This window comes from Delphinus delphis, chromosome 9 (assembly GCF_949987515.2).
Source record: "Delphinus delphis chromosome 9, mDelDel1.2, whole genome shotgun sequence".
Classification (NCBI taxonomy): domain Eukaryota; kingdom Metazoa; phylum Chordata; class Mammalia; order Artiodactyla; family Delphinidae; genus Delphinus; species Delphinus delphis.
This window is the reverse complement of record NC_082691.1, coordinates 86262780-86288838: the sequence shown is the minus strand read 5'-3', so window position 1 is coordinate 86288838 and position 26059 is coordinate 86262780. Positions and strand designations below refer to the sequence as shown.

Sequence of the window (26059 nt, the reverse complement as noted above, 5' to 3'; positions counted from 1 at the left end):
CTTTTTTCCCACTGCCATTGTCTGAGCTCAGGCCCTTCAGGGACAGGTGCCTTAGCCTCCCAAAGCACTGTGCTCACCTCCAGTCTCGCATCTGCCCCCTGAGCCTTCAGTCCACGACAGCTAGAATGATCCTGCTCACTGGAAAGCTGGTCTTGTCTCTTCCAGCTTATGACCCTTTGGGGATTCTCCATTGTCTAAGGATCTCACCTCACCCACCTCTCCAGCCTCATCTTGCATCCCTGCCTGCAAACCCTGCACTCTACTTAGGGCAAAACACCTGCCTACAGTTCTCAGGTCCCCTCTTCACTTTCACATGTTGCTCCACCTGCCCAAAGTGCTGTCGCTTTTGTTCTTCCCCTGGTGAAGTCCTACTCCTTCTCAAGACCCTGTTTCCTCCTCAGGAGCGTCCCTGACCTCCCCAGGTGGAGCTGAGCCTGTCCTGCTCTCTGCCTCCCATATGCCTGCTCATGACACTTCTACTGCACCTCAGTTATGTTTGTGTTCAGGTGTTGCTTCTCCCCCGAGAGAGTGGAAGCTATAGCATCCGCGTTTGCATTCTCAGCACTGTGTACAGGGCCTGGCATTCTGTGCTGTCAGAGTAGATGCTGTTGAATAATAACAGGTAAGTGTAAAAATAATAATAATAATAATTATAGGTAAGTGTATGACTTTGGGGAGAGGTGCCCAATTTGAACCTCAGCTGATATTCATAGAATCACAACTTGGCAGTCAGAGATAAAGCCCAGCGTTGGAGATAAAATTCAACCACTTCTTTATCTATTCAGCCTTTGGGTATTGAGCAACTTCTTGGGGGCGAGCACCACTGTACTGGGCACTGAGATTCCAAGAGGAAAGAAATGCCATCCTGGGCCCCCAAGGAACTCAGAGGTCAGAGATCAGAAAACCAAAGTAAGAGCATCCTTGCCACCTTATGAACAGTGATGTGGCCCCAGGATGGATACGTGGGCTTTTAGTTTTTATTGGGGGATGTGGTGCCTGGAGGCTCTGTCCCACCCCTAGATGTAGATGTTGTGGTTGGAGATTAAAGTTATTAAGGATGAGAGTCAGGAGAACTTTATCAAACCTGCATTTAAGGATGAGTCAGCAACATCACCAGATTGCAGGTGAGGCCAAGTATCATGACTGCTCGCTCTGATAGCAACCAGGGGAAAAACCACGGTTTTGAAACCTGTGCCGTAGATTCCCGTGTAATACCTACCAGTTGGCATTCATGTTTGCATTCAGTATCTACATCTGTATCTGTATCTATATGATGTGATGTGCTGTTCCGGGTGGTCTGAGGAAGTAGGTGGATAAGAGAGACCCCACATTAAGAAGTTGAAAGCATCTGTCAATGTCATAAAAGACAGAGCTGAGGAACTGTCATCAACTGTAGAAGAAAGTGGACAGGAAAACTAAATGCAATGTGGGATCCTGGATGACTTCCTGGGCCTGAAAAAGTACGTGAGAAAAAAAGGTTACAAAATTTGATTGAGGTCTTAAATTAGTAAATAGTATTGAATTGATGTTAATTTTTAACAATTTCGTCATTGTGTCATGTTTTCTTCAGATGCTAACCTTAAAGGAAGCCATGTAAAGGGTATACAGGAACTCTCGTAGTCTTCTTGCAACTCTCTGTAAATCTAAAATTATTTCAAAATAATATGTTAATAAATATAATTGTCTAAAGCAAAAAAAAAGTTGAAAGTCTCCTAGGGGAGCTAATGCATGCACACATATAAGCAAAATGTAATAAATCTCAGAAGGATTGTGGACTAGCATCTACAAAGTGCTTTGAGTTTTGACTATAAACTCAGGTGTTCTGGGCCAGTGAACTAGCTAGTGGGAGTGCTATGTTAAAGGGGGTCCAGGGCACAGGCCAGGTACCTGGGGCACTTCTGCTCACTGACCACAGGTGATCTCTAAGCCTGGCCAGCCTCATTCCTGAAAGCTCCATCTGCATCAGGTGGGAGGATGATGGGGTGCTGCTGGCTACGGGGGAGGGTCCAGCGCATCTCTGATTCTGCTAAGTCTCCAGCTACAAAGAGCTGCCCCTTTCTATGCTTGGATGTCTGCTCTCATTTTAATTTTGCACAATCTGGTAATGGGACCAACCCCAAATCATGTGAATTTGAAGTATACACTCTCCCCTTGCAAAGTTAACATGATCATTTCTAGACTTTTGGAGCAGTTGATTGAGTGCAGAACACTTAAAATCAGAGAGCACACAATACAAAAAATGTTAAATCCCAATTTTTTAAGCGTATTGCTTGGTTTCAGAAAGAGAAACAAGCCCTCTTGTTGGCATGGATATTTAGAACAGTACCAAAACCCATCAAAGATAGTCACACACACATACATCCCACAGTATTTATAGGGAACACACTGTCTTTCCCATATGCGGCACGGAAAACGGGGCCAGAATGATCCTGCAGAAACTTCCTGATGAAAACAGGCAAGTCAGCCATTCCCAAGCCTGAGCCTGCTGCCGCGGAACCCCAACCAGGGCACCAGCGCTTCCTTCGCTGCTCCAAAGATGCTGTGTCTTTCCGGCAGCGCCAGCGTGTAGCCCACTTAAGGGGCTCAAGGAGTCCACGGTCTCTGACAAGGGGCTGGGTCCTGCGGACGCCCCTTCTTTCCCCCACCCCCCGACCCATCTGGCAGAAAGACTCAAAATTATCAACGCAGGAGTCACGTGAGAGCCAAATCCTGGCGCCCCCCCCCCCCCCCCCCCCCCCGCTCTGGGTCTGCTTCCCTTTCTCCGGCGCCACCCTTGCGCCTCCTCCGCAGGGGGTTCCAGGCTCTGCATCCTTCCAGCAGCTTTTGAAAAACAAAACAAAACAAAACGAAAAACAGAGGGGTACTTCTTTGTTCTTTCACCGGGTTTCCTCGGTTTACGGAATTCAATTCCCACCCCCATCTCAGGTCGGCAAATTTCCCCTTCCAGTACTGGGAGCGCGGGCCGCTTCATTCCCGGACACTTTCTATGTTCCTGGTCCTGTGCTAAGCGCTCGTCCTGCATTTTATCTTAGTTAACTCTCATAGCAACCCTCTGAGGTAGGTGTTGTTACCCCTATTTTACAGACGGAAAGAGCTGAGGTACGTGGAGTCACTTGCCCAGGGTTTTACAACTAATAGATGAGCACAGCTAGGTTTTGAGCTCAAGTCGGTTTTGATCCCGACGCCCTAAATCCTTATTGCTATTCTTGATAGAGCGAGAGTCAGAACAACAGCTAATACTTACTGAGCGATTACTACACGTCAGGCACTGCGCCAAGTATGTCTCCAAATTATTGATACTTTCAGAAGCAGGCCTGACAGTTAGCAGTTATGTGATCTCGAGCAAGTTTCTTAAACCTCTTTTTCAGTCAGTTGCCTGCCTGCAAAATGAAGCCGAAAACATGGCTGTTGCGGAGAGTAAATGAATTAATATATGCAAAGCACTTAGAACTCAAAGTGGCACATATTAATCCCTCAAAAATTTGTCTTTTTTTTTAACCACCACCTCCATTCACAGGTGAGGTCGGTTCAGAGAGGTTAAGCCACTAATTAGTCCAGATTGCAGGGTGCAGACCCTACGGCGCAGACCTGCTCAGAAGGCCCGCCCGCAGGTGAGTTGCACCTGGCAAGTGGGAGACGTGCTTCTCAGGCTTTGCAGCAAAACGCGCTGCAGCCGGGAGGCCTGGAATGCTCCTGGGGGCCTCCTAGCTCCGGATCTGGGCGAAGAGGACTCCGGCAGTGAGGGGGGTCCCGCCAGAGCCCCTCAGAAGAACGGCGGGCGACACCTGCGCTCCCGGCGGGCGGCCCCGCGGGCAGGGGGCAATCCGGCGCCGGGAGCCCCCCAGCTACCCCTCCTCCCGGCGCTCACTCTCACACCCCCGCCCGCGCGGGGGCCGCCCGCCGGGAGCCCGGAGCCCGCCGCCCGCCGCGCTCCCCCGCCCGCCGCGCGCCAGGGCGGAGTTTCCTCCTCTGCTCATTGTTCTCCGCCCAGCACCGCCCCGCCCGGCCCCGCCACCCCGCCCGCGCGGTCCTGGGGGAGGGGAGGGGGCGGGGGCCGGCGCGGACGGGACCGGAGTCGCAGCAGCCGCCGGCAGGGCCGCAGCCGCGCAGACACCGCCCGCGACGCAGCCACCCGCCGCTCCTCTGCCGCCTGGCTCCGCGCCTCGGCCCGGCTCTGCCGCAGCGGCCGCGAGGAGGGGCCTGCGGAGCGCGACTCGGGAGTCTCGGGTCAGCGCCCGGCCGTCCGAGCCACCGCCAGGCCTCCCCGAGAGGCGCCCACGCTCCTGCCGCCCGGCCGCCCGGACCCTCCGCCAAGCCCGCAGCCACCTGCTCCGGGTCTGAGGCCAGGACACGATGCGCTTCGCGCTGGTGCTCTCAGCGTTTCTGCTGCTGCTGCCGCTGTCGCTCTCCCAGGATGGTGAGTGGTGGCTCGGCTCCGCCAGGACCCGTGTCGTGCCCATGCGCCCCCGGCCGGGCCCGCCGCTGGGAAACCCGCCGCTCCTCGTGGCGGGACCGGGAGCAGCCCCTACGCGCACCACTAGCTGGGGCCACACGCGGAGCCCTGACCTTGCACCATCCAAGCCCCTTCCTACCCCGAGAACGCCGCAGGTGCCGGGCTCCGAGCGTGGGTCGTCCGGGGCTCCCTGGGGTGGAGTGGCCGTGGATTGTGTTGGGGCAAACAGGGGCGCGCGGGCGCTGATTGGCTTTGCGGTCCTAGAGCGGGGACTTAGGGCACGGCGAGGCTCCACGCTTCCTCTGGACCCCCAGGGTCTGATCGTTCTTTTTCTCCGTGTTTGTCCCCGAAGCAGGTGACAAGCCTCCGGTAACAGCCCTCGTGGCTATATGTTTCGCGTTCGCAGAGAGGTTTTTCCAAGCATTGTGTGCCGGCTTAGCTCACCCGAGCCTGTGCTGGAGCAGGTGGAGAGGGGGAGGGAGTAGGTCATCCACAATCCCAGACTCACCTGAGTGGGGTCCCTGCCTCCATGTCACCAAAGGAACAGCTCCCTTCTCAGTGCCTGGCCAGGAAGGTGAGGTTCCCTTCCAGCCCCTTTGTAGAAGCAAGAACTTCTCTCATGAAACAGGCTTGGGCTGTGCCTTAGAAACCTCTCCCATATTTCTTACAAAGGTGAAAATCTGGGGGGACAGGTAGCGTCCCAAAGCGCCTAGGAACAGCTGCAGTCTCAGCCCCAGGAGAGAGATGCATTTCTTTCTTGCCCACCTGAGCAGGTGTCTGCAGGGAGAAAGAGTGATGTTTCCACTCTAGGGTCAGGAGGACTGTGGTGACAGCCCAGACAGGGAAGGGACCCTGCTGCTGGTAGGTGCTGCTGTTTGGGACTAAAGTCTTAGGGGAAGGATGGGGTGGGATGGCAGGACAGTCTCTTCTCTGTATCAGGGGGAACTTTGCTGATGGGAAGGGGCTGGAGCTCAGAGAGTGAGTAGGTTTGGGCATCCTCCGGTGGGCGGCCCTGTTACTTCACAGCCTGGTCTGACAGGGATGGGCACAGCCAGTGGGTGAAGGGTGTGCACCCCTGGAGGAGGGGTCGCAGTGTGAGGAACGGTCGGGACAGCTCTGAGGATGGCAGCCACCGCGGATTTGCACAGCCTGCGGGGCTGAGGAGATGCTGGATTGTGGCTGCTCTCCTCAGCCCTGCTCCCAGGAGGGCAGACTTCAATTTGGGCTCTGAGAACCATCGAGAAGGGAGATGGGCTGTGTCAGGAGGGATGTGCTATAGTTCCCAGTGCTTCTGAGCTTCAAGAGGCTGAGCTTGGAGGAGAGGGTGGAGGTTGTGGGACAGGAGTCCTGCTGTTTTGTCCTAAGAGGAGAGACTCCGGAGCCACCCACGGGAAAAGCTCCAAGCCCAGCTCCCTGCTGGCTTCAAGGCTGGGACTGTCTTCCCTGGCATCTGCGTGCTGCCCCCAAACTCCGTCTCTTCCACAATCCCTCCTCAACACTAGCATGGGGCATGGCGCACGGTAGGAGCTTGGTATGTAGTAAACAAATACAGTAAAGAAAAAAGGAACCATAACCCTGCTTCTGCCCCCACCAGCAAGTCACCTGAGCCCAGGTGCCCAGTTTCTAAAATGCTATGACAATATGCAGTGATAAAGGGAAGTGCTCTGAAGCGTGTAAACCGGCAAGGGAGTATTACCGTTATTATTATTTGCATATATTGCGGCCAGAAAAGGCTGAAGGGCACAGGCTCGGTGTTTGGTGGCTATGGTAGATTTCACACTCTCCTACAGGGACCCAGCAAGGACTGCTCCATCTCTGCCCTTCTGTAGGTTGCAGTCATCTGGGATGATGAAACCCAAAACTGCTGGAATCCTGTGATTTAGTTCTAAGCAAGGTTTATAGTGGAGCAAAGGAATTATCCCCGACGGGGCCCTGGGAGCTTACCTGCTCCTATAGGTGGATCACACAGTCTACAGCATCAGCAGCAGTCAAACCAGGGCCAACAGCCCATTAGACCCCTTTTCAGTGCTTTTTGGTTTGATATACGTTTGGTCAAACCATATGGCAAGTCGTACCTCTGAACCTGTTTCCTTATCTGTAAGATAGAAAGGGCAGAGGGACCTCTAGTTTCACTGTTATAACATTTCTGGGCTTTTGCTCGAAAGGACAGGCTGACTGAGTACTCTGTCTTCTGTGGGTCTGATCGAGTCATTTGATGGGTGAATCCTAGGCAAGGGAAAGGCAGCTTGAGGTGGTGGAAAACACTCAAACTTGGGATCAGACAGACCTGCATGACTGTAGACCAGACAGTGAACCTCTCTGAGTCTGTAAAAAATGACAAATCTCCATGTTGCAGGTTGCTCTGAAAATGAGAGATAACATACTAATGAGTTTGCCGTTGTGCACAACTCCATGGTCAGAGCTCAGAAAATCCTAGCTCTTATGATTAGTAAGTCATATGTGACTGATCAGGATTCTGCTGCTGTTTGTGGGTGTCAGTTAATTGCTAGGTAGTGATAAAAACTGAAGCTTAAGTGCCACACAATGGGGGAAAGGGAGGCATGTGTGAGAAAGCCGTAAGATTTGGGAAGGGGCGATCTGGACGAGGTGAGGTGGGGTTATACAGGGATTTTAAAATAAAAGGGTCAGTGTGGAGTAGGAGACCCTTCCTAGGGTGGCCGAGGCGGAATGAATTCCAGGGTGTAGCGAAGACACAGATCCTAAGCTGGGGGCGTGATGGGGGTTCTTCAGATGGGGGTCAGTGAGCTGCAGGGGGACTTCGGGGAGGAGGTGAACTTTCAGAGCCTGGAAAGAACATTCCATGGGATGGGGTTAGGGGACGGTGGGTGTTCCTAGCGTGGTGCTGCTTGGGCATGGCTTTGAGGCAGGAGTGAGTAAGACATAGTGGGGCGGTACCAGGAGCAGACAGATTTAAGCAGGCTGAGAAGAGGAGGAGAGGACGGGCTGGGAAGGATGAGCGAAGACTCCGAGAGACACCAGGTGGCAGCTTGGGCCAGAGCTGCAGGGTGTGGCCACCCAGGGAGGGGCAGAGGAGCGGAGCTTGGTGAGCCCGGGGAGGGTCCTCTGGGGGTCGCCCTGGACCTAGAGAAGGCAGGGCGCAGAGGTAGGGGGAGAGGCAGCCCCCGCATCTGCTTTCCCCTCAGGAATCTAGGTTGAAACGGAGAGGAGGGGCCCCTGCTGAGTGCGGTTTGGATATCTCTGCCCTTTGGAAGCTGGGAGAGGAAGGGGACTCCACCTGGTTTGAATTCCCCTGGGCCGGCGGGGGTGGGAGCTGGAGAGTTAACTCTGTCCGTCCTCAGGTATCTTCTTTGCTGAGAAGCCTTCCCAGGTTTCCTAGATGGAACCCAGTTATGTTCCACAGTCTGTGTGGGTGTCGCCCCGAGTGCTGAGTGGTAAGCCCCTCAGGGCAGGGCCAGCACAGCACTGGGCACTGAGCAGTTGCTCAGGAGATGTTATCTGGACCGCGGTTCTCTGGGGGAACTGGCCCTAGCCCCTGGCTTCAGGCTCTCCGGAAGTGGGGCACGAGGCCAGCTCACACCCTGTCAGTGATGCTGGCCACTGGGCTCTTTCTGCGGCAGCCAATAGCCAGTAGGAGCACTGCAGAGGGTCGGGGCTTCTGGGCTTGGGAACCTGGATCAGACTGGCGGCTGCTGTGAGGACAGCTCAGCTCGTCGCCCTCTGCTACTAAGGGAAGTGGGAGGAACACTTCGGACAGCTCTCTGCACTTGTTGGGAGGAGCGACGGGATTTAGGTGACCCCTACCCCGGGAAGGGCCGGCTTCTTCACACCCCAGGGGCCCTGTGCAGGTCTGCTGAGTGCAAGCTCGAGCTCAAGCCGGAACGGACATCCTCCCACATCACTGGAGAATGGGAGTGACCGCCCTCTGCCGACCCCCTGCCCAGCAGCCCGAGCCTGCCTGGAGGCTTCATTAGACCGAGAGGCCGGGAGCTCCGTCCTCAGCTCTGGGCTCGCTTCCTATTTGTGCCCATGGGCTACGATGCAGGGCAGGGAGCTCAGCTGGGTGTGTGTGTGTCCTGTTTTGTCCCATTCCCAGGAACACCGGTGCAGTTGTGCGGGTCTCTCCTTGTCTTGTGTCCTGTCCACTTTGTGGGACTGTTAGAAGGTCAGATCAGGTGGCAGATCTGGGACTGTGACTCTTCGGGCCATACTAGCCTCACGACTGTAAGGCAAGCCTTCGAGAAAATCTACGCAGACGATCCACTGCAAGGAGCCTCTTTATATTTGCGACGGCGTTGACCGTGAGATTCCTTTAAGTAGGCAGCCCGCAGGCTGTTCGAAACAGAATTCAGTTGACAAAGGGTCGTTTCCACACCACTTCTAAATAACCCGGAAAATCAGAGAACACAATTTTAGAGCTGGGAGTGTTCTGGAAATCATCTAATACACCCCTCCCCCCCGTTTTTCAGACGAGGGGATGCAGACCAGGGGGTTCACTTGCTCAGGTTCTCGGGGACTCCTGTTGGCGGCTTCCCGGGGACGTGTGTGCACGTGTCCGCAGCCGTAGTACTAGTAACTGGACTCGGCCTCAAGGCTCATGCTTCCTTGGGCATCGAAGAAACTCGCTTCAACCCTGTTAAGAAAGGGTTGCATGGTGGTGACAACTCTGTAGTGTGCCCAGATTCTCTCCCCACCCCTCCACCGTCAGGGTAAATTGAGGCTTGGAGCCACTTTGCTTCTCAAGAGTTAGGCTCCCCGAGTACCATGTCACAGCGCTGGCCCCATGCGTCGTGACTGTGTGTCTTGTCTGCCATTGCCTGTGAGCCTCTGGTGTCCACAGCATGCAGTCAGAATCTGGACCAAGGGTGGTGCGAACCGCTTGTTGGAGGACCCGTGCAAAGGCAGCAGTATCTGCAGGTTCAGGAGCGGCCTCTCCCTACGTGTCCCCGCCGCATGCCCTCCTATGGCGCAGAGCCCCGCACTGGACCACTCCAGCAGCGGCCAGCGCAGGTCCCCAGCTTAGCTCGGCCTCCCAGCCACCCATCCTCCTGCCGGCCCCGCCCCTCTCCCTGAGTGCACCACCACCACCCTTTCTTCCTTTGTAGCCTTATCCCCCTCGGGTCAGCCACCTCCAACTTCCCTAGGGCCAGGGCGCAGGGTGGCACCCCGTCCGCCAATTGTCACGGCCGGAAGGCTGTGGGCCTCAGCCCAGCGGGGAGAGAATGCGGAGGAACGGCTGCGCGGGGCTTGCCATGCAGTTCCGGGTTGGGGCGCAGGGAGCCCTCCCAGAGCCAGGCCCCTGGAGGCGCGTGGGCTGACCCAGGAGCCATCAGTTGTCTGACCTCTAACCTTCCAGCTCCCTGACCCAGGTCAGCGTGGAAGGGACAGTGGGAAGGTGAGGAAATAGGGACACTTTTTAATTCTTCAACTAAGGGTGAGCTAGGTGTGAGCCGAAGCCACGCCCCCTTCGTAGCAGAAATTCGCGAGCTCTGTCCGAGCGGTCCCTCTGCCCCCATCCGGTCAGACTCCTGTGCTAACCTACTCTGAACGTGCTGATTGGGGCCAGTGTCTCCAGCCAGGGTAGCACGAGGTTACCTGTGGACAGCCTTTATCTCACAGACCATTCCAGAGAGGGGGAAACAGAGGCCTGGGTGCCAAGGGCCACGGTGAAGAGCAGCTCTTCTCCCAGATGTCCACACGCCTCACCCCTCATTTCCTGCGGCTCTCTGCTGGAATGCCACCTTCTCAGAGAGGCCTTCTGGGCCTCCACACCCTGGACACGTCTCCCCCGATCATTTTCTCCGTAGCATGTATCCCCTGATGGGCACTCATTTCTTTGTCTCGCTCCCGAGCGGACTGTAAGCTTCATGAGGGCAGGGACTTCTGTTGGTCAGCGCTGTAGCCGCAGCACCTAGAACAGTACCTGGCACACAGTAGATGGGCCATAAATATTTGCTGAATGAGTGAAAGAGCAAGTAGGTGGCAGAGCAAGCTGGTTTAGAATCCGAAGTCTTGTCTGCCAGTTCCGGGCTCTCCAACTGCAAGGCTCCAAATCTGATTCCGGAAGAGAGGCAAGTGGCAGGGGGGCTGGCCCCGTGCGTGGAGGAGTGGACACGGAGGCATGAGGGGAGCTGCCTTGTGGTCCACGGTGGCTACTCAGACTCCAGCTGTCAGGACAAAAAGAACAAGAAGGCTGCAGCTCCTCTTCTGAGGTTACCTGCCAGAAACCAGACACACCCTGTCCAGTTACGTTTTGTTGAATGGAACTTAGTCCTGTGGCCACACATAGCTGCAAGAGAAGCAGGGAAGAGTACTTCCTTAGGGAAGAGTGATCTTTATTTCAGGCACTCACATGCCTAACCAAAAAAGAGTGGTTCGGCTGTGAGGAAGTGAAGGATGGATATTGGAAGAGGTCCCTGGCACATGCTACCGTAGTCCTGGTCCCTGATTTTCTCTGTCCTCGTTCTCACCTTGCCAGTAAGATGGACTTTGCATCTGCACGAGTGAAACAAGGAGTTGTCCCCCGTGGCCCGAGGCCCTGCCACCTTCTGGCTCAGCCAGGTCCAGCTTGGCCCTTGTTTTTTGTGGCTCCAGCCTTTTGGTGCTGATGGAGCAGCTCCTTGTGGTGCTCAGGGAAACTGGGATCCCTCCCTTTCCGGTCCCTCAGCCGTGAGCTGCACCAGTGAGCCAGGTGCCCAGGAGACCTCCCATGAGCAGGGCCTCAGCCAGGGCAAGCATAGGGGAACCTGCTGTCCCCCACTTGTTTCTGGATGAGAAAGAAGAATCTCTGCGCCCCATCCTCCTCTTCGCACCTCAGCAGGGCAAGTACAGGGCAGAGGGAGATACTGTTCTTAGGAGTTTGGTCCATGGACACTTGTGAGAGCAGCAGGAGGAGGCCAGTGGCTTTTAAACCCAGTGGAGGTGTTCTGTGAGCTGTCTTAGGGGCCACCGAGAGCTTGGGGTGGGTGCACACCTGGAGGGGAAAACTAAGAGTAGGCCAGTTTGCGGTGGGCAATTCCCATCCCCTGCACTTTGTGCCGCCCTGCCTTTACCTGTTCTGTATGGCAGGTAGGTCCCCACAAAAGAATTCCTTTGAGAGAAAAGTTCTGTCAAAGAGGAGAGAAGAAAAATTGAAATCTCTTGGCACGATGCCCCAGGCTTCAAAGTTATTCGGTCCAAGCTTTGTCACGTACCACCCTTGTGATTTCAGACTTGTTCCCTGGCCTCTGTTTCCCCATCTATAAAATGGGCACCACGCCTTCCTCAACAGTGAGGGTTAAATATGAGCATGTAGGTGGTGTGCCTGACACATTTTAGTTTTATTTCTTTGCTTGGCTTCAGTTCTAGCCCACTACGAGGTGTGATGAAACAGACCCTGCTACTGCCCCCTCCCAAGCTGCCGCTCCTTGCTGGCCTGAGCTTTCTCCTCCATGGCCCTTTCGCATTTAGTCACTGCCCCACAGCCAGGCCACTCGGGAGGAGGGCCCTAGTTCTGGGAGGTTAGTTCTACACCATAGTCCTGGATGAGGATGGTTAGGGTGGGCTCAGCTGAGAAGGGGCTCCGATGGCCGGGCCCACACCTTCCTGGTTCCCACCCAGGTGCTTCTCACCCCACCCCCTAGGGGCCCTGCCCTTCGCTTTGGGGCTTCAAGTCAAAACAGGCTTTCCTGAAGCCACCTCCGGACCCTGATCCTGGCAGCCCCTGAAGTTCTGCCCATCACGCTGGGAAATGGAGTTTCCCATCCCACAGGTCTTTCTCTTTTTTTTTCTTCTTTTTTAAAAAAAACTATTTAACTATAGTTGATTTACAATATTGTGTTAGTTTCAGGTGTACAGAGTCTTTTCCATTATAGGTTATTATAGAATACTGAATATAGTTCCCTGTGCTATATATAGTAAACCCTTGTTGTTTATCTATTTTATATCTAGTAGTGTGTGCCTGTTAATCCCAAACTCCTAATGTATCCTTTCCTCCCCGCCCCCTTCCCCTTTGGTAACCATAAGTTTGTTTTCTATGTCTTTGAGGCTGTTTTGTAAATAAGTTGATTTGTATTATTATTTTAGATTCCACATATAAGTGTTGTCATATAGTATTTGTTTTTCTCTTTCTGGCTTACTTCACTTAGTATGATAATCTCTAGGTCCATCCATGTTGCTGCAGATGGCATTATTTCATTCTTTTTTGTGGCTGAGTAGTATTCCATTGTGTGTGGATGTGTTTATATATATATACACGCACACACACGCACATACACACACACATACACACACATACCACATTTCCTTTATCCATTCGCCTGCTGATGGAAACTTAGGTTGCTTCCATGTCTTGGTTTTTGTGAATAGTCCACAGCTCTTTTCTACCTGGATAAGTGCTCCTCTGACCGCCGCTGCTACACTGGCCACCCCTGCTGCACTACCCCCGTCCAGCATGTGGGTCTGAGTCTCCCCCTCTAAATAGCTTCCTTTCTCCTCATCCAACCTCACCCTGACTCTGCAGCAAATTCCCAGTGACACCATCCAAGCCAGGCAGCGAAGCATGCTGCTGGCCATTTCACAGCCACCTCTACATTTTCTTTCTCCGAGAAGGAAGGAGGGGAGAGGAGGCACATGAGGTTACAATCCAGCGTCTAACGTAAACCAGGGAACTGAATATTTCCTCACGAAGTGAGATGTAGGAGGAAGACAGGAACTCCTCACAGAGCTGCCTTTGGTTTTCTGCACAATAAACGCCAGTGGGGTATTGCCCTGTGCCTCAGTTTACCCAAATGGTAAATCTGGGCTAGCACCATATGGTTTTTTTTTCTTTTACAACTCAGTGAAATGAGTTGTGTCCCAAACAGTCCAAAGAGAACACGAGTAGTCCTCGAGATATTAATAGCTTTGCTCTCAGTAAATGTATGATAAATGAATAAAAAATTGTTTTATGAATAAGAGGGAACCATGATCCAGAAAATTTGGGAAATGCTACCGACTTTTTTCCCCTTCTTGGAAAGTCAGCACACGTTAGGCTTTTCAGTGGTCTGAGCTGGCCCTCATTACTGTTGTCCAGCCCCGCACTCCCCAGATGTACTTTAACTGGGGAACCTTTTCCTTTTCTCTTTTTGATGGAGCAATCTACTGGGGAGCTGCTGATGTAAACATAATGACCGACTGTCCCAGTTTGCCCAGGACTGAGAGAGATTCAGGGATGTGTGACTTTCAGAACTAAAACCCAGACAGTCCTATGGAAGGACATGGACCAGGATGAAAAAACATCCAATGTAAAAATACAACCGGAGGCATCTGCAGCATTGCTAAGCGAGATCTTCTTGACGTGGTGATGTAGCAGTAGCAGGCCCTCCTTCCTTAGGGGCTTTATAGGAAACTGCCTGGAAGGTTGTGGCCACTAGGAAAGCTGCTCATACCTGAGTGTGGGCAGGAGTGAGTGACATTCGAGGCTAGTGGCCCCTCTTGGGTGCTTCACAATAAAAGTGCTTCTCCGATGGAAGCTGGAGCCGTCATGAGCAGAACTGCGGCTATGTGTGTTTCTGACGGTTGGTCTTTCGGCTCCGATGGGAGCAAACATGGTTTGCCGGTTGCTTCTGGCTTCTTTCCTGTTGTGCCTCCGCCCCTGCTGCTTTGAGCCCCTGATCCTGACGGCATTGCATGTCTGTTTTAAATTCAGTCTTGAGTCTGTCATCCTGCCCCAGGCCTTAGAGAAGGGGATTCCAGAGCCAGCACCCCACAATGGCTCACCAGACGCTGTGGTGTTGGGGGCTTTCTCCTTAGCGCTAGATAAGCAGGGTGCGCTGAGATACATGGATCTCATCCACCCTCAGGCTGTCATTTTCCTGGGATTCAGGGAGCCAAACGGCGAAAGGGGTGCATCTTGTTTGCTGAGTCACCAGCTTGCCCGTGCTTCCCAAGCTGCCACTGGTAGATAAGGCACCTACCTTCTCCCAGGCAGATCCATGAGCCGGGGTCCCCTTGCTTAGGCAGACATAGTCCTGCACCCCAGCTCTAGGGGACACTGCCTGCCAGCTGCCCTGTGTTGTCAGCCCACTCCCCAATATGCCGCTTTATCAGAAGACCCCCAGAACACCACACAAGGTTGCTTCCCGCCCTCAGGTCATCCTGGTGTCGACTTCTCTGTGGCTACAGTGGGCCAGGGCACTAGAGAGCTTGTGCCATGGACAGCTGGCTCTGGGGAGAGGCAGGTGGGAGCTGGTCCGCAGGCTCTTGTTCCCCCCTTGGCATCCTGGGAGGTTGCAAGTAGGTGGAGAAACACTTTGGCTTTGCTCCCGAGCCTGGGGGGAACCTGGAAGTCCGATCCTGACCACACAGATTCGCATCTCTGAATTCCCTGGGCACTTCTGGGCAATTGTTTCTACACACCGGCTATAACTGGCCCTGGGGTCTCCTGATAAGTAAGCTTTGGGTCTGTGTGTGTGTGTGTGTGTGTGTATGTGTATGGGGTGGGGGGCGGCAGGCGTGGAGCACATGCCCAGCAGGCTCTGTCTGAGTTCGGGGTTGAATAAAGAGCAGGGAGGAACAGAAAACAGGTTTGCAAGGGAAGAGGCTCCATGCACTCGGGGCCAGCCATCCTCCCCGTGGGCCTCAGTTTTCTCATCTGTGAGTGAGGGCCTGCTACTTAGTACTTCTCAGTGGTCTGAAAGGCCTGACTTGCCTGATGAGTTCGGCCCCAGAACTGCCGGCCTAGTGGGAATGGATTCAAGTTTGTGGATCCATCCAGGAGGGCCTAGGGGAGTGGGGAGACTGGGGGGAGCCTAGACTTGACAGCGTGATGCTTTGAGCCAGCAGGGATGGCTGGGGGTGGGGGAAGCTGTTCTCATCCCAGCTGGCTGCTGTGGACGGCCAGTGACACCGTGAATTCCTGGAAAATGTGAGCCCCTCTCTGCTCTTCATCTCACCGCAGGTCAGATGCCTCCCCCTCCCTATCTAAAGGCAAGGAGGGGAAGCAGGAGCTGGAGCCAGGAGCATATGGGCACATACCCCCCAGGATAGACAGCCGCACTGGCAGCTGGACCACAGAGTCCTAGATACCAAAGGAGGTGTGACCTGGTGCCCGGGACTCTGACCATCTGTTTGCCCATCTCTCCCTTGTTGGAGGGGGATCCGCGATGTCTAGGGTCCTTCTGGTTCTGACATTATGACCCAGGGATGCAGAGGAAAGCAATATCTGCGTGGCTTCTGGAACAGGGGACGTACCCAGACTAGTCACGGAGGGCTGTGTACTGAGCCACATCCGGTTCTGGCCGCTCAGTAGCTCTCTGCCTCTCTCTGACCCCTGCTTCCCCAGCCTGAGGGGTGGGCATCAGCTCCTCTTGCCGCATCTTTAGGCATGATGCTACCACTATAGAAGCAAAGACCAGTCTGTAAGGGACCAGCATCTTTGAAATCCTGTGGCCCCGGGTGTGCCACGTCCAGAGCACTGCGCCCACTTTGCAGATGGGAAACCCAAGGCAGGAGGATCGTGGTGGTTTACGCAGAGTCTAGTCTTCCACTTGAGCACTTCCGCCTTAGTGCCTGGAGCATAGGGGTGGCCAGATACACTTGGTCCAGATATCTGGGCTTCTGCACCCACTCGGAGGGTAGTGAGATGCAGTGAAGAGAGTGGGGAAAGGTAGGGACAGGAGCATGTGAGGCCGAGGATAAGAGGTGGTGCCTCCCCTTCTCCAGCCAGGAGAAGGAGCCCTGGGTCTGACTTCAGAATCAATTTCGTGTGATCCAGGCAACACTGACAACCTGTCCTGACCTGCAGAACCTCAGAGGGAAACACTTCATTTTGCTTCTAGTTTCTTCTGAGGAGTTGTGAAATCACTGTGTGTGTGCGTGTGTGTGTTTTCACTCCTTCTGTTGCCCACTTCAGGTGACACGGAGCCTCCTCGACTACTTTTAGGGGGTGACTTTTCAGCCATTCGGACACCTGGCTCCGGCCGGGCCTGGCCCTGGGATTCCTGATTCACTTCCCTAGGCGGAGCCCGTAGGAAACGGAGCTTCCTCCACTGGCTCTGAGGGCCAAACATGAGGACCACTTAGCTTTGTTTAAAAGGAACATGGCTTTTAACTTTCCCTGCAGGCCTTGGTGGGGGGACGAGGGAGCCAGCCCTCAGTTGTTTGGCCATATTCATTTAGGAGGTTTGTTTGTTCTTTTTAAGCAACATCTTGACGAGACCCCCAGTCCCCACCAGCAAGCAGAGCTCCCCTGTCCTCAAACACCAGAGAAATCCAGATTCCCTGATCTGCAGGGAGCAGACTGACAGCCTCAGTTCCCACCTGTCCCCCTCCCCGAGCGCACACACATTTAGTCTCCTAAGGTGGATTATTCTGCAGCAAGGAGGATGCAGGTGTTATTCCTGGAAGGGGAGACTTCTCTCCAGGACAGAAAAAAAATGTTTGGAAATTTGGAAAGCTGAGCTTGGGGCCTTAACCTTCAGCTTCCAGCAGGCGGAAACCGGTCATTGCCTGGGAAAATCGCAGGCCGCGTTTCACAGAGCTTTCTCCCGGCGGCCACCATCTCACCGTCTGTGCGGGACTTCCCTCTGGCTCCTGGCCCTTGTTTGTTTTCGGCCGGGATTGGCGACTGGTCCCTGGCAGAGGTTTCTAGGGGCAGCCGAGAAACCCGTACACATCTGGCGATTTTCACGGCTTCGGGAGGGGGAGGGTGGTGTGGGAGTGACAACGTGCTCCTGCGGAAAAATATTTACCGAGGCTGTTTTTGAACCGGCTGCTAAGGGACGAGCGGGAGGCCAGACGTGCTCCCGCGTTGGCTGCAGCTGTGCGAGCTTCCTGGGACTTCCCAGAAGCAGGTGCGCCTGGGGGAGGGATGCAGCCGCCAGGAGTTGTGCCGGCAGGTGGTTGGTTGGTGCTGGGAGTGGGGCAGCCACTTCCACTGACAGCCCCCCCCAACTAAAGTCCTGCCCCCCAGTCTGTGCCTGTGTCTCCCCAGCCCAGCGTCATGAGGGCACCTCCCCCCAGAGGGTGTGGGAGACCCAAATGCGATCCTGGGTAAAGCTGGCAGCTCAGTGTCTGGCCGACAGGACAGGCCTCAGTAGTGCTACTTATAAGCTTAAGAGTAATGAGGATAAACTGTTTCTGATCGGTGGTTGGTAGAAAACTGCACTGTGAGAAGAGAGAGGAAACACATACCCACCTGTGCCCTTGGCCTCAGACCTGACACAGGTGCAGCGGGACACGCAGCGCCTGCCCTCCTTTCCGGAGCCCTTGGCCCAGACATCGGCGTCTCCAGCTCACAGCAGGGTGTTGGCAAGGTTGTGAGCCCACCTTCCCGTGGAACAGACCTGCCCCTCTGAAGTTTTGGAGTATTTCGACATTTTCCCCCAACACTTACACATTTTTAAAAATGTTCATTTTGTTCTAAGGTAGATATTTCTCTTTCCCCTGACTCACAGGGAGACCGAGGCCCCAGGCTCACACAGGACCCAGGTCTCCCACCCCCAAATCTCGTTCTTCCTGTGGAGGCCGCCTATACATCACACAGGTGGTCCTTGAAACAGATCTTAACGATGAGCTGAAGGCTCTCTGCCTCCTTCCCAGGGTGCTGTCCTGCCGCCCTGACCTTTGTGTGAGAGTCCTTCCCGGCGGGCGACTTTGTACGGGAGTCCTTCCTGGCGGGTTCCTGGTGGGCGAGGTGAGCGGAGTCAGCCGGGCATCACCCCGCCCACCCGTAGGCCAGGGGCGGGCATCACCCCGCCCACCCGTAGGCCAGGGGCTTGGCCGCTGCTGGGCTCACTGCCGGCTCAGACAGATCCGGATTCACATGGTCGGCAGCAGGCGGAAGGATTAGGAGGCCCGGGGAGGGTGTTGTTTCCAGGGGGTTAGTCCGTCTTTCCAGGACGGGGAGCGCGACACACCCGTCCCCAACCTCAGGTCAGCATGTGCACGCGCCTCTCATTAGGCATAGCGGCGACAGGTGGCTCAGAGGCAGGAGGCTGGTCCAGGACGGGCACATCCTTGTGGGTGGGGGGAGGAACCAGGGCAGGGGCCGCAGGGGGCTCGGGCAGAGGCAGGGCCGAGATCCTGCGTGGCTCAGTTGATGAATTCCAAGCTCTCCTCTTACCTCTCTGCCTTCAGCGACAGAATTATGATAATGAGTAATCCAAAGAATGTATTTAGAAGCTTCCTGTTTCAGGGTGGGGCGGGTTCTGCCCTCTGACCCCACCTGGAGAGCTGGTGGGGGGCAGTGTGCAGCCGACTCTGGCCCGAGACTGTCACTAGGAGGGATTGCAGAGCTCCTTGGAGCCCCCTGTGAAGGCCCCGCCCCTGTCGGCCCGGGGGAGGGGGTGGGGCAGGTCTGGCGAGCGCGGCCCCTCCTCCTCTTCCAGGTATGTCGTCTTTGGAAAAATGTCTATTTAGGTCTTCTGGTCAGTACTTTTTTTTTAAATTTTTAATTTAATTTAATTTATTTATTGTTTCTGGCTGTGTCGGGTCTTCGTTGCTGCACGCTGGCTTTCTCTAGTTGCGGCTAGCGGGGGCTACTCTTCGTTGCGGTGCGAGGGCTTCTCATTGCGGTGGCTTCTCTTGTTGTGGAGCACGGGCTCTAGGCGCGTGGGCTCAGTAGTTGTAGCACGTGGGCTCAGTAGTTGTGGCTCGCAGGCTCTGGAGCACAGGCTCAGTAGTTGTGGCACAGGGGCTTAGTTACTCCGTGGCATGTGGGATCTTCCTGGACTAGGGCTTGAACCCGTGTCCCCTGCACTGCCGGGTGGATTCTTAACCACTGCACCACCAGGGAAGCCCTGGTCAGTACATTTCAATACAAGAGTTTCCCCACCTTCTTCACCCAGAGTCAGACACTTAATCAGATTCTTTCATCTTCACCCACATCCCTCAGGGTGGGATGGAGAAGGACGCAGAAGTGAGGTAGCTTCGTTTCACCGCGGAGGAAGCCCAGACTGAGAGGGAGGGGCATGTACCCAGCATCCCCTCCTGGGTCCCCCCACCATGTGGTCCCTACCACCACTCCCTGGTCACAGAGCCCAGCGGGCCTTAAGCAGCTCTCACAGAAGGGAAGCTCAGGCTGCCCAGGCTTTCCCTGCTGACACTGAGGTCTGGGGTCACTGGGCTGCCCCCAGGAGAGCCCCTCCCTCCTTCCCTCCTCTCCCCACCTCTGCTCCCTCTGCTCCACGTCTCCCCCAGGCTTCTCCGAGTTGGTGAGGAAACACTTCCTGGAGCCAGGCTCCACCCAGGCCTCCGGTTCCTCTTCCTTTCCCAGGAAGATTCTGGCTTACCCCCCTGTCTGGGAATTCGCTTGGCTACAGCCACCCTGGTGCTGATCTCCCCCACCCTCTCCTATGCGGCCATGCCTCACTGGGGAACCTGGGAAGAGCCTCATGTGCCCCCTCCCCTGCATCAAGGCCTGTACAGATGTGAGCATCCCAGAGGAAGAGGCGAGTTGCCGCATGGCTCTGTGATGGGAAGATGTGGCAGGGACCCGACTCGGGGCTGGCATGGAGAAAGCCTTACCCTCTCCCTTGGAATATAATCTTGGGTAACGTTACCTGAGCACTTTCTGTGTGCGCTCACTGCTCTGAGTGCTTAAAGGTGTGAGTTAGTTACTGTTATTACCGGCCTCTTCACTTTGACGGAAGCAGAAACTGAGGCATAGAGTGAAGATCCTTGCCTGGCACATGACCAGCACGTGGTGGGACGGGGCTTGAACCCAGGTGGTTGGGCTCCCGAGTGCGTGCTCTTAACCCCTACCCTGTCTTGGTTTTGTGGAGAGGGACGGGGGTGGGGTAGGAGAAGGGGTCACACGTGGGACTGACTGGGCAGGGATGTGTGCACATCAGATCCGCGTACCTCGGGCTCTGGGCCACACTCCAGGTGTAGGGGACAGGAAAGAAGGATGAATTGCTGGCCTGGAGAAGAAGAGGTGGGGCAAGGTCCTCTGGCCACAGCCCCCTCCTCTGTGGGGAGGAAGGTGCCCAGGTGAAGCCTGCCTTTCTCTGTGGCTGGGAGATACCCGTGCTGGACAGTGGCAGCCCTCTCCCGCCCAGGGAAACTGCCGGACAGGGCCCTGCCCTGGGAGCAAGTGTCGGGCAGACCAGCTGCAACAAGCTGATAAGGGCAGAACAATTCCAGGTTTGAAGAATGCCCAGAACGATCTCCCCCGAGGGGGCAGTTCTGGGCTCCTCTGGGAGAGGCGATGCCCGGGAGCTGGGCCTGACAACCCCCTGGGGTGCTGTTCTCATGTCCAGAGGCACCAGGAGGGCGGAGCTGCCAGGCCCTGGGGAAGGGACAGGGCGGCTGGAGCATGACCAGAACCTGTGGCCACACTTGTCTGCCTGACCGCTCGGCCTGACGGGCGGCAGTGAGGGCAGTTTGGGACCCTGCCCTTCCGCAGACACTGGAGCTGTCCTTCCTGCCATTTCTCTTCTCGTTATTAACCTCCACCTTGGGTGCCTCAGTCAGCTCGAGCTGCTACAACAAAATACCACAGACGGGGTGGCCTAAACAGCAGACGTTCCTGTCTCACAGCTCCAGGGGCTGAGAGTTCTGAGATCAGGGCGGCAGCAGGGTCGGGTTCTGGTGACCCTCTGCCATCTTCCCGTGTGTCCTCACATGGCTGAGAGAGAGAGAAAGCTCTGGGGACTCTTCCTTCTTCTAAGGACACTAATCCCAACGTGGGGCCCCAACTCCTAACACTGTCACACTGGGGGCTAGGGCTTCAACACACGAATTGGTGGGGATCCAGACTTTCAGTCCGTAACTCCGCTTATGCCAGGAAAGTTGACCAGGCGCATCTCTGGGGCCCTTGGCCCGAGCAGGGGGCCGTTGGGAGGGGTATAGAGAGCAGTCGCAGAAGTCACAGTCCCCGTTCTTTTAGATGCGGACCACGGCAGGCTGGAATAGACACCCCTCCCTCCTCCCAAAGATATGTACAGTAAATCCCTGAAGCTGATTATCCCCTTATTTGGACAGAGGGTCTTTGCCAGTGTAACTGAGCCAAGGATCTTGAGATGAGGTCATCCTGGATTATCTGGATGGGCCCTAAATTCAGTGACAAGTTTCCTCACAAGAGACACAGAGAGGAGGCAGCGATGTGGCCCCGGTGCCAGAGACGGCAGTGATGCTGCTGCCAGCTAAGGAATGCCAACCGCTGCCAGAAGCCAGAAGAGGCGAGGAAGGGCTCCCCTTGGAGCCTCCAAATGGAGTGTAGTCCTGGCCACACTTTGATTTCAGACTCCTGGCCTCTGGAGCTCTGAGAGAATCCGTTTCTGTTGGTGTAAGTCACCCAGTTTTTGTTATGGCAGCCTGAGGACATAGGACATAGGACCCAAGGCACAGAGAGGGTCCAGGCTTTACCCAAGCCCAGGGCAGCCCTGGGAGAGTGCCGTAGCCGGTTGGTAGAGGTGAGGCGAGTTGGCCTCCCTGTACCTCTCCCCAGGCACCCAGCCCTGACCCCTTTTCCTAGCTGCTGTCCTTTGATGCTGTCCGCCCAGATCAGGCTCCTGCAGCCTCCCTGTGCCCACCAGTGCCTGCTTAGGACCTGTTTTGGGGAGTGGGGTGAGGGCAGCTGGCTTTCTTAAAGCCACAAGGGACAGGCGTTTACAAGGGATGGGTGTAGGACTAGTGAGGTACCCAGAGCAGAACCCCAGAGCAAACAGTCTCCAAGGACAGGACCCACACTGAGGCAGAGGGGGGTCCAGCAGGGCTTCTGGGTGGAAGGCCTGGAGTGCTCAGCTGTGCAGGAGAGAGGTAGGTGGGGAGGATGGCCAGACTCTGCTGGGGTGTGGGACTTGTAAAGACCCCCCTGGAATGAGGGGTGCGGCTCTCTGTTCCTGGGAGGGAAGAGGCTTGAGAAGCAGACATCACGTACTGGGAAAATGAGTTTCAAGGTTGGGCGGCTGATTTAATAAAACCCAAGAAGCACGGAGGTGGGGACATTACGTGGGGCGGGGGCATCACATTTTTCAAAATCAAGGGAAGAGGGAGAGTGAGGGGACTGAATGCAGGGTAAAGAGAGGACATCTGATATATTGGCCCTGGGGAAAAGTCCTGGCCAGGCCAGCAGTGGGCCTGCAGCCCCTCTGCTCCTAGGGCAGCCCCAGTTCCCTTGCTGACCCAGGAGTTTGGGGCCTGCATGCAGTCTTCCAAAGCTCCCCCATCCTGCCCTGCCCCACTGTAATTAATACCCAGCTGCCATCCAGAAGCCTGGCAATAAATGGGCCAGTTTGAGATGGGCAACAGGATTTGGGGGCCGAGAAGGGTGGGCCCTAGACAGCTGGGAGGGGCTCAGATTTCCACCAGGCTGAACCTGAGGCAGCATCACCTGGCACCCTTCCCCATGACGCACAGAACCTGCTCTTGGGAGGTAAGAGGCTCTTGAAGTGGATGTCACATGCTGGGAGAATGAGTTTCGAGGTCTGTCAGCTCTTGGAAAGGAGGCCCAGAGCAAGGCCTCTGAAGTGACTGTTGTCACAGCGAAAGCAGACTTACCTGTGTTCACAGCGTCATGCTTGGGAAAGTGTCAGTACATCCTCGGGGACCTTAGAAGTCACCTAGCCCATTTCGCAGATGTTTCAAGAGGACCAAGGACTTGGCTGAGCCCTCGAGGACAGAACCAGGACTAGAAGGCTCCGCTCTGTCTTCGCGCCTGCCTTTATCTCTTGACCTTTTTCCATCTCTACGTCATTCAGTTATTCCCATTTCACACCCTGAACTTTATCACCCACATACCATGCACCGCCTCTGCAATCTTAAGTATTTCATTCCTTGATCACTGTTTGTCCACCTTCCAATTCATTTGCTCAAGTACACCTAGACTATACTGCTTGAACTCAAGGCAGCCAGTCTAATCACCCATCGCTTCACTGTTGCCTATCAGCCCCCCGTCTGTCTTTATCCGTCCTGTACTTCACTATCTACCATTGTAATCCCGACCTCACAAGTATCCTCACGTCTCTTGCACCCACTCCCACCATCATAACTCACCTAGCAAAACCCCTTCCTCAGGTGAACCCTGCCTCCACTGCTCCCATGCCTACCGGCAAGCAGCACAAACGAACACTGCTAAACTGGCCCAGTTTGGCACCAGATAACTAATTGGCAGTCATCCTTTATTTCTCTAGTAGAGTGGTTCTGAAAGTGCGGTCCTCAGACCAACAGCATCAGAGTCATTTGGGAACTTGTTAGAAATGCAAATTCTCGTGCTTCATCCCAGACCAGCTGAATCAGAAACTTGGGCTGAGTTCGTAAATGGTGTTTTAACAAGCCCCCCAGGTGATTCTGATGCTTGCTAGAGTTTGAGAACCACTTTTCTAGTAGGCTCCCTTTCCCGTTTCCAAGATAAGTATTTCATACATTTGCCTTCCACACAACTCCTCCTCTCTTATTTCATCTCTGTAGGGTATTGCTGATTTCATCTAGACTTGGCTGAGGGAACTGAGGCTGTCAAATGGAAACTTGTCTTCCTGTTACCACTGTTACCAATGTACGAGTGTCTGTGTCCACCTTCTTCCTTCCAGTTTCAAAGGCAGGTGTATCCTACTGCCTAACATGGGGTATCTCCCTCTGTATCTTAAGGAGAGGGAACAAAACAAAAGGAGCATTCTTAACAGCTCTAGCATCTCCCACCTTCAGAAAGAAACGCAGAACTTTCTGGACTACGGCAGCTCCCTCCAGCAACTGCCATATTTCCTCTGCTTCTTTTTATAGCTAGTATTTGAAAAAGTTATTTACACACACAAGCTCACTTCCCAACCGTTCACTCATCTTCCATCAGCCTGAGTTAGGCTTCCACCTGCACTGTTCCCATGGAAACTGCGAGTTGAGGTTGATGGGAACGTCATTGTTGCAAATCTCATCATCCAGCACCATCAGCCACTCCCTCCTTGGGGGAAAGAAAAATCAGAAGCCCCTGTTGCATCTCCCTATTTCCCCCTAGAAGTAGCTGTTATCCTAAACTTAGTATTAAATTCTCTATCTACGTTTCTATCTCTAAAACTATATTGTTTAGTTTTGTAGATTTTTAAACCCTGTAAATAAAACCGTATAAACTTTTGGTTTTGTTTTTATTGTTCAGTATTATTTTTAGATGAATTCATGTTAATACGTGTCTTATAATACATAATATGTATATTACATACATATAAATATATATAACAATATAAAACTTGTTCACTGATTTTCAGTGCTGTGTGGTATTCTAGTATGTGAATATACCATAACTTATTTATCACATCAGTTTTAACAGACGTTTGCTTGTTACCTATACTAACCCATGTATGCACACAAGTCTATACATTTCTTTATGTCTGTGTAAGTTTATATACATTTCTCTATATGTTTATATGTCTATACATTTCTTTATATGTGTGTGTATGTGTATATTTATACACATACACATACATGAATTCATACTGATATCTCTCTCTAATCAAGTATCACAGGGTTCATTTAGCCTCATCCCCACACACCTTATTTATTTGTAACTTCTTTCTCCAACAGTGAGAACTCTGGCTCATGTTATTTATAATTTATTTACTTATTTGACCAACCCTAGTACACAAGTAAAGTAGATTTAAAATTGATAACCCGTACCCTTGTGAGAAACAAATTTACCACTTAGAGTACACTGTTTATTATATAGAGTTCTTTTTTTGTTGTTACCCATACACTATCCAGTCAGAAAACTCTTTTCCAGTTACTTTGGTCAACTTCTTTCCCCCACCCCTCCAGTGAGGTATGTTATACACTTGTAACATAGTTTATTTTCATAGTCCCTGTTACATCCTGGGATTTTCCTGAACATCTCAGTTTTCTTTTTTTTTTTTCTTTCTAAGTTTGCAAAAAATAAAGTTAATTCTTTGGTGGGGGGGGTACTGTGGGTTTCAACAAATGCGGAATCTTGTATCCATCATCCCAGCACCATATCTAACAGTTTCATTGTCCTAAAAGTCAGTTCCTCCTCCTTCCCTCAACCCCTGGTAACCACTGATCTGTTTTCTATCCCTATAGTTTTGCCTTTTCCATAAACTCATATAAATGAAATAAGATACTGTGTATAGCCTTTTGGCTTTTTTCACCTAAGATGTCTTTAAGATTCATCCATGTTACATGAATCAGGAGTTCATTCCTTTTTATTTCTTAGTCACTGCATGGATATATAACTGTTTATCCATTCACTTGTTGAAGGATATCTTGGTTGTTTTCAGTTTTTGGTGATTATGAATAAAGCTGCTATAGACATTCGCATATCAGTTTTTGTGTGACCACAAGTTTTCAGTTGTTTTGGGTAAATATACAAGAATGGAATTGTTGGATCATATGGTATTGTAATGCTTAACTTTAAAATGAACTGCTAAACTGTTTTCCAAGTCAGGTGACTGGTGCTATTTTGCATTCCCACTAGCAGTGTATGAGAATTTCTCTTTAGCATTTGGTGTTGCAGGTGGTTTGGGGCCATTCTAATAGATGTGTATTGATATTGCATTGTAGCTTTAATTTGCATTTGCCTAATGACTAAAGATGTTGAGTATCTTTTCACATGCTTTTTAGCCACCTGTATATCTTCTTTGGCAATTTTTCCTTGTAGGTCTTTTGCCTATTTTAACAAATTGGTTTATCTTTTTATTGTTGTTTTAAGAAATGTTTTTCCCTCCT

The 26059-nt window shown here is 53.4% G+C and overlaps 1 protein-coding gene across 1 annotated transcript in view; it reads left to right on the top strand.

Moving 5' to 3' along the window:
* The first annotated feature begins 4123 nt into the window (after positions 1–4123).
* Positions 4124–26059, top strand: part of PODXL (podocalyxin like) — a 42207-nt gene continuing 20271 nt past the window's right edge. Inside the window, exon 1 of the mRNA XM_060020910.1 lies at positions 4124–4417. Coding sequence (XP_059876893.1) covers positions 4354–4417 — 64 coding nt within the window. The 5' untranslated portion in view covers positions 4124–4353. The remainder of the gene's footprint in view (positions 4418–26059) is intronic.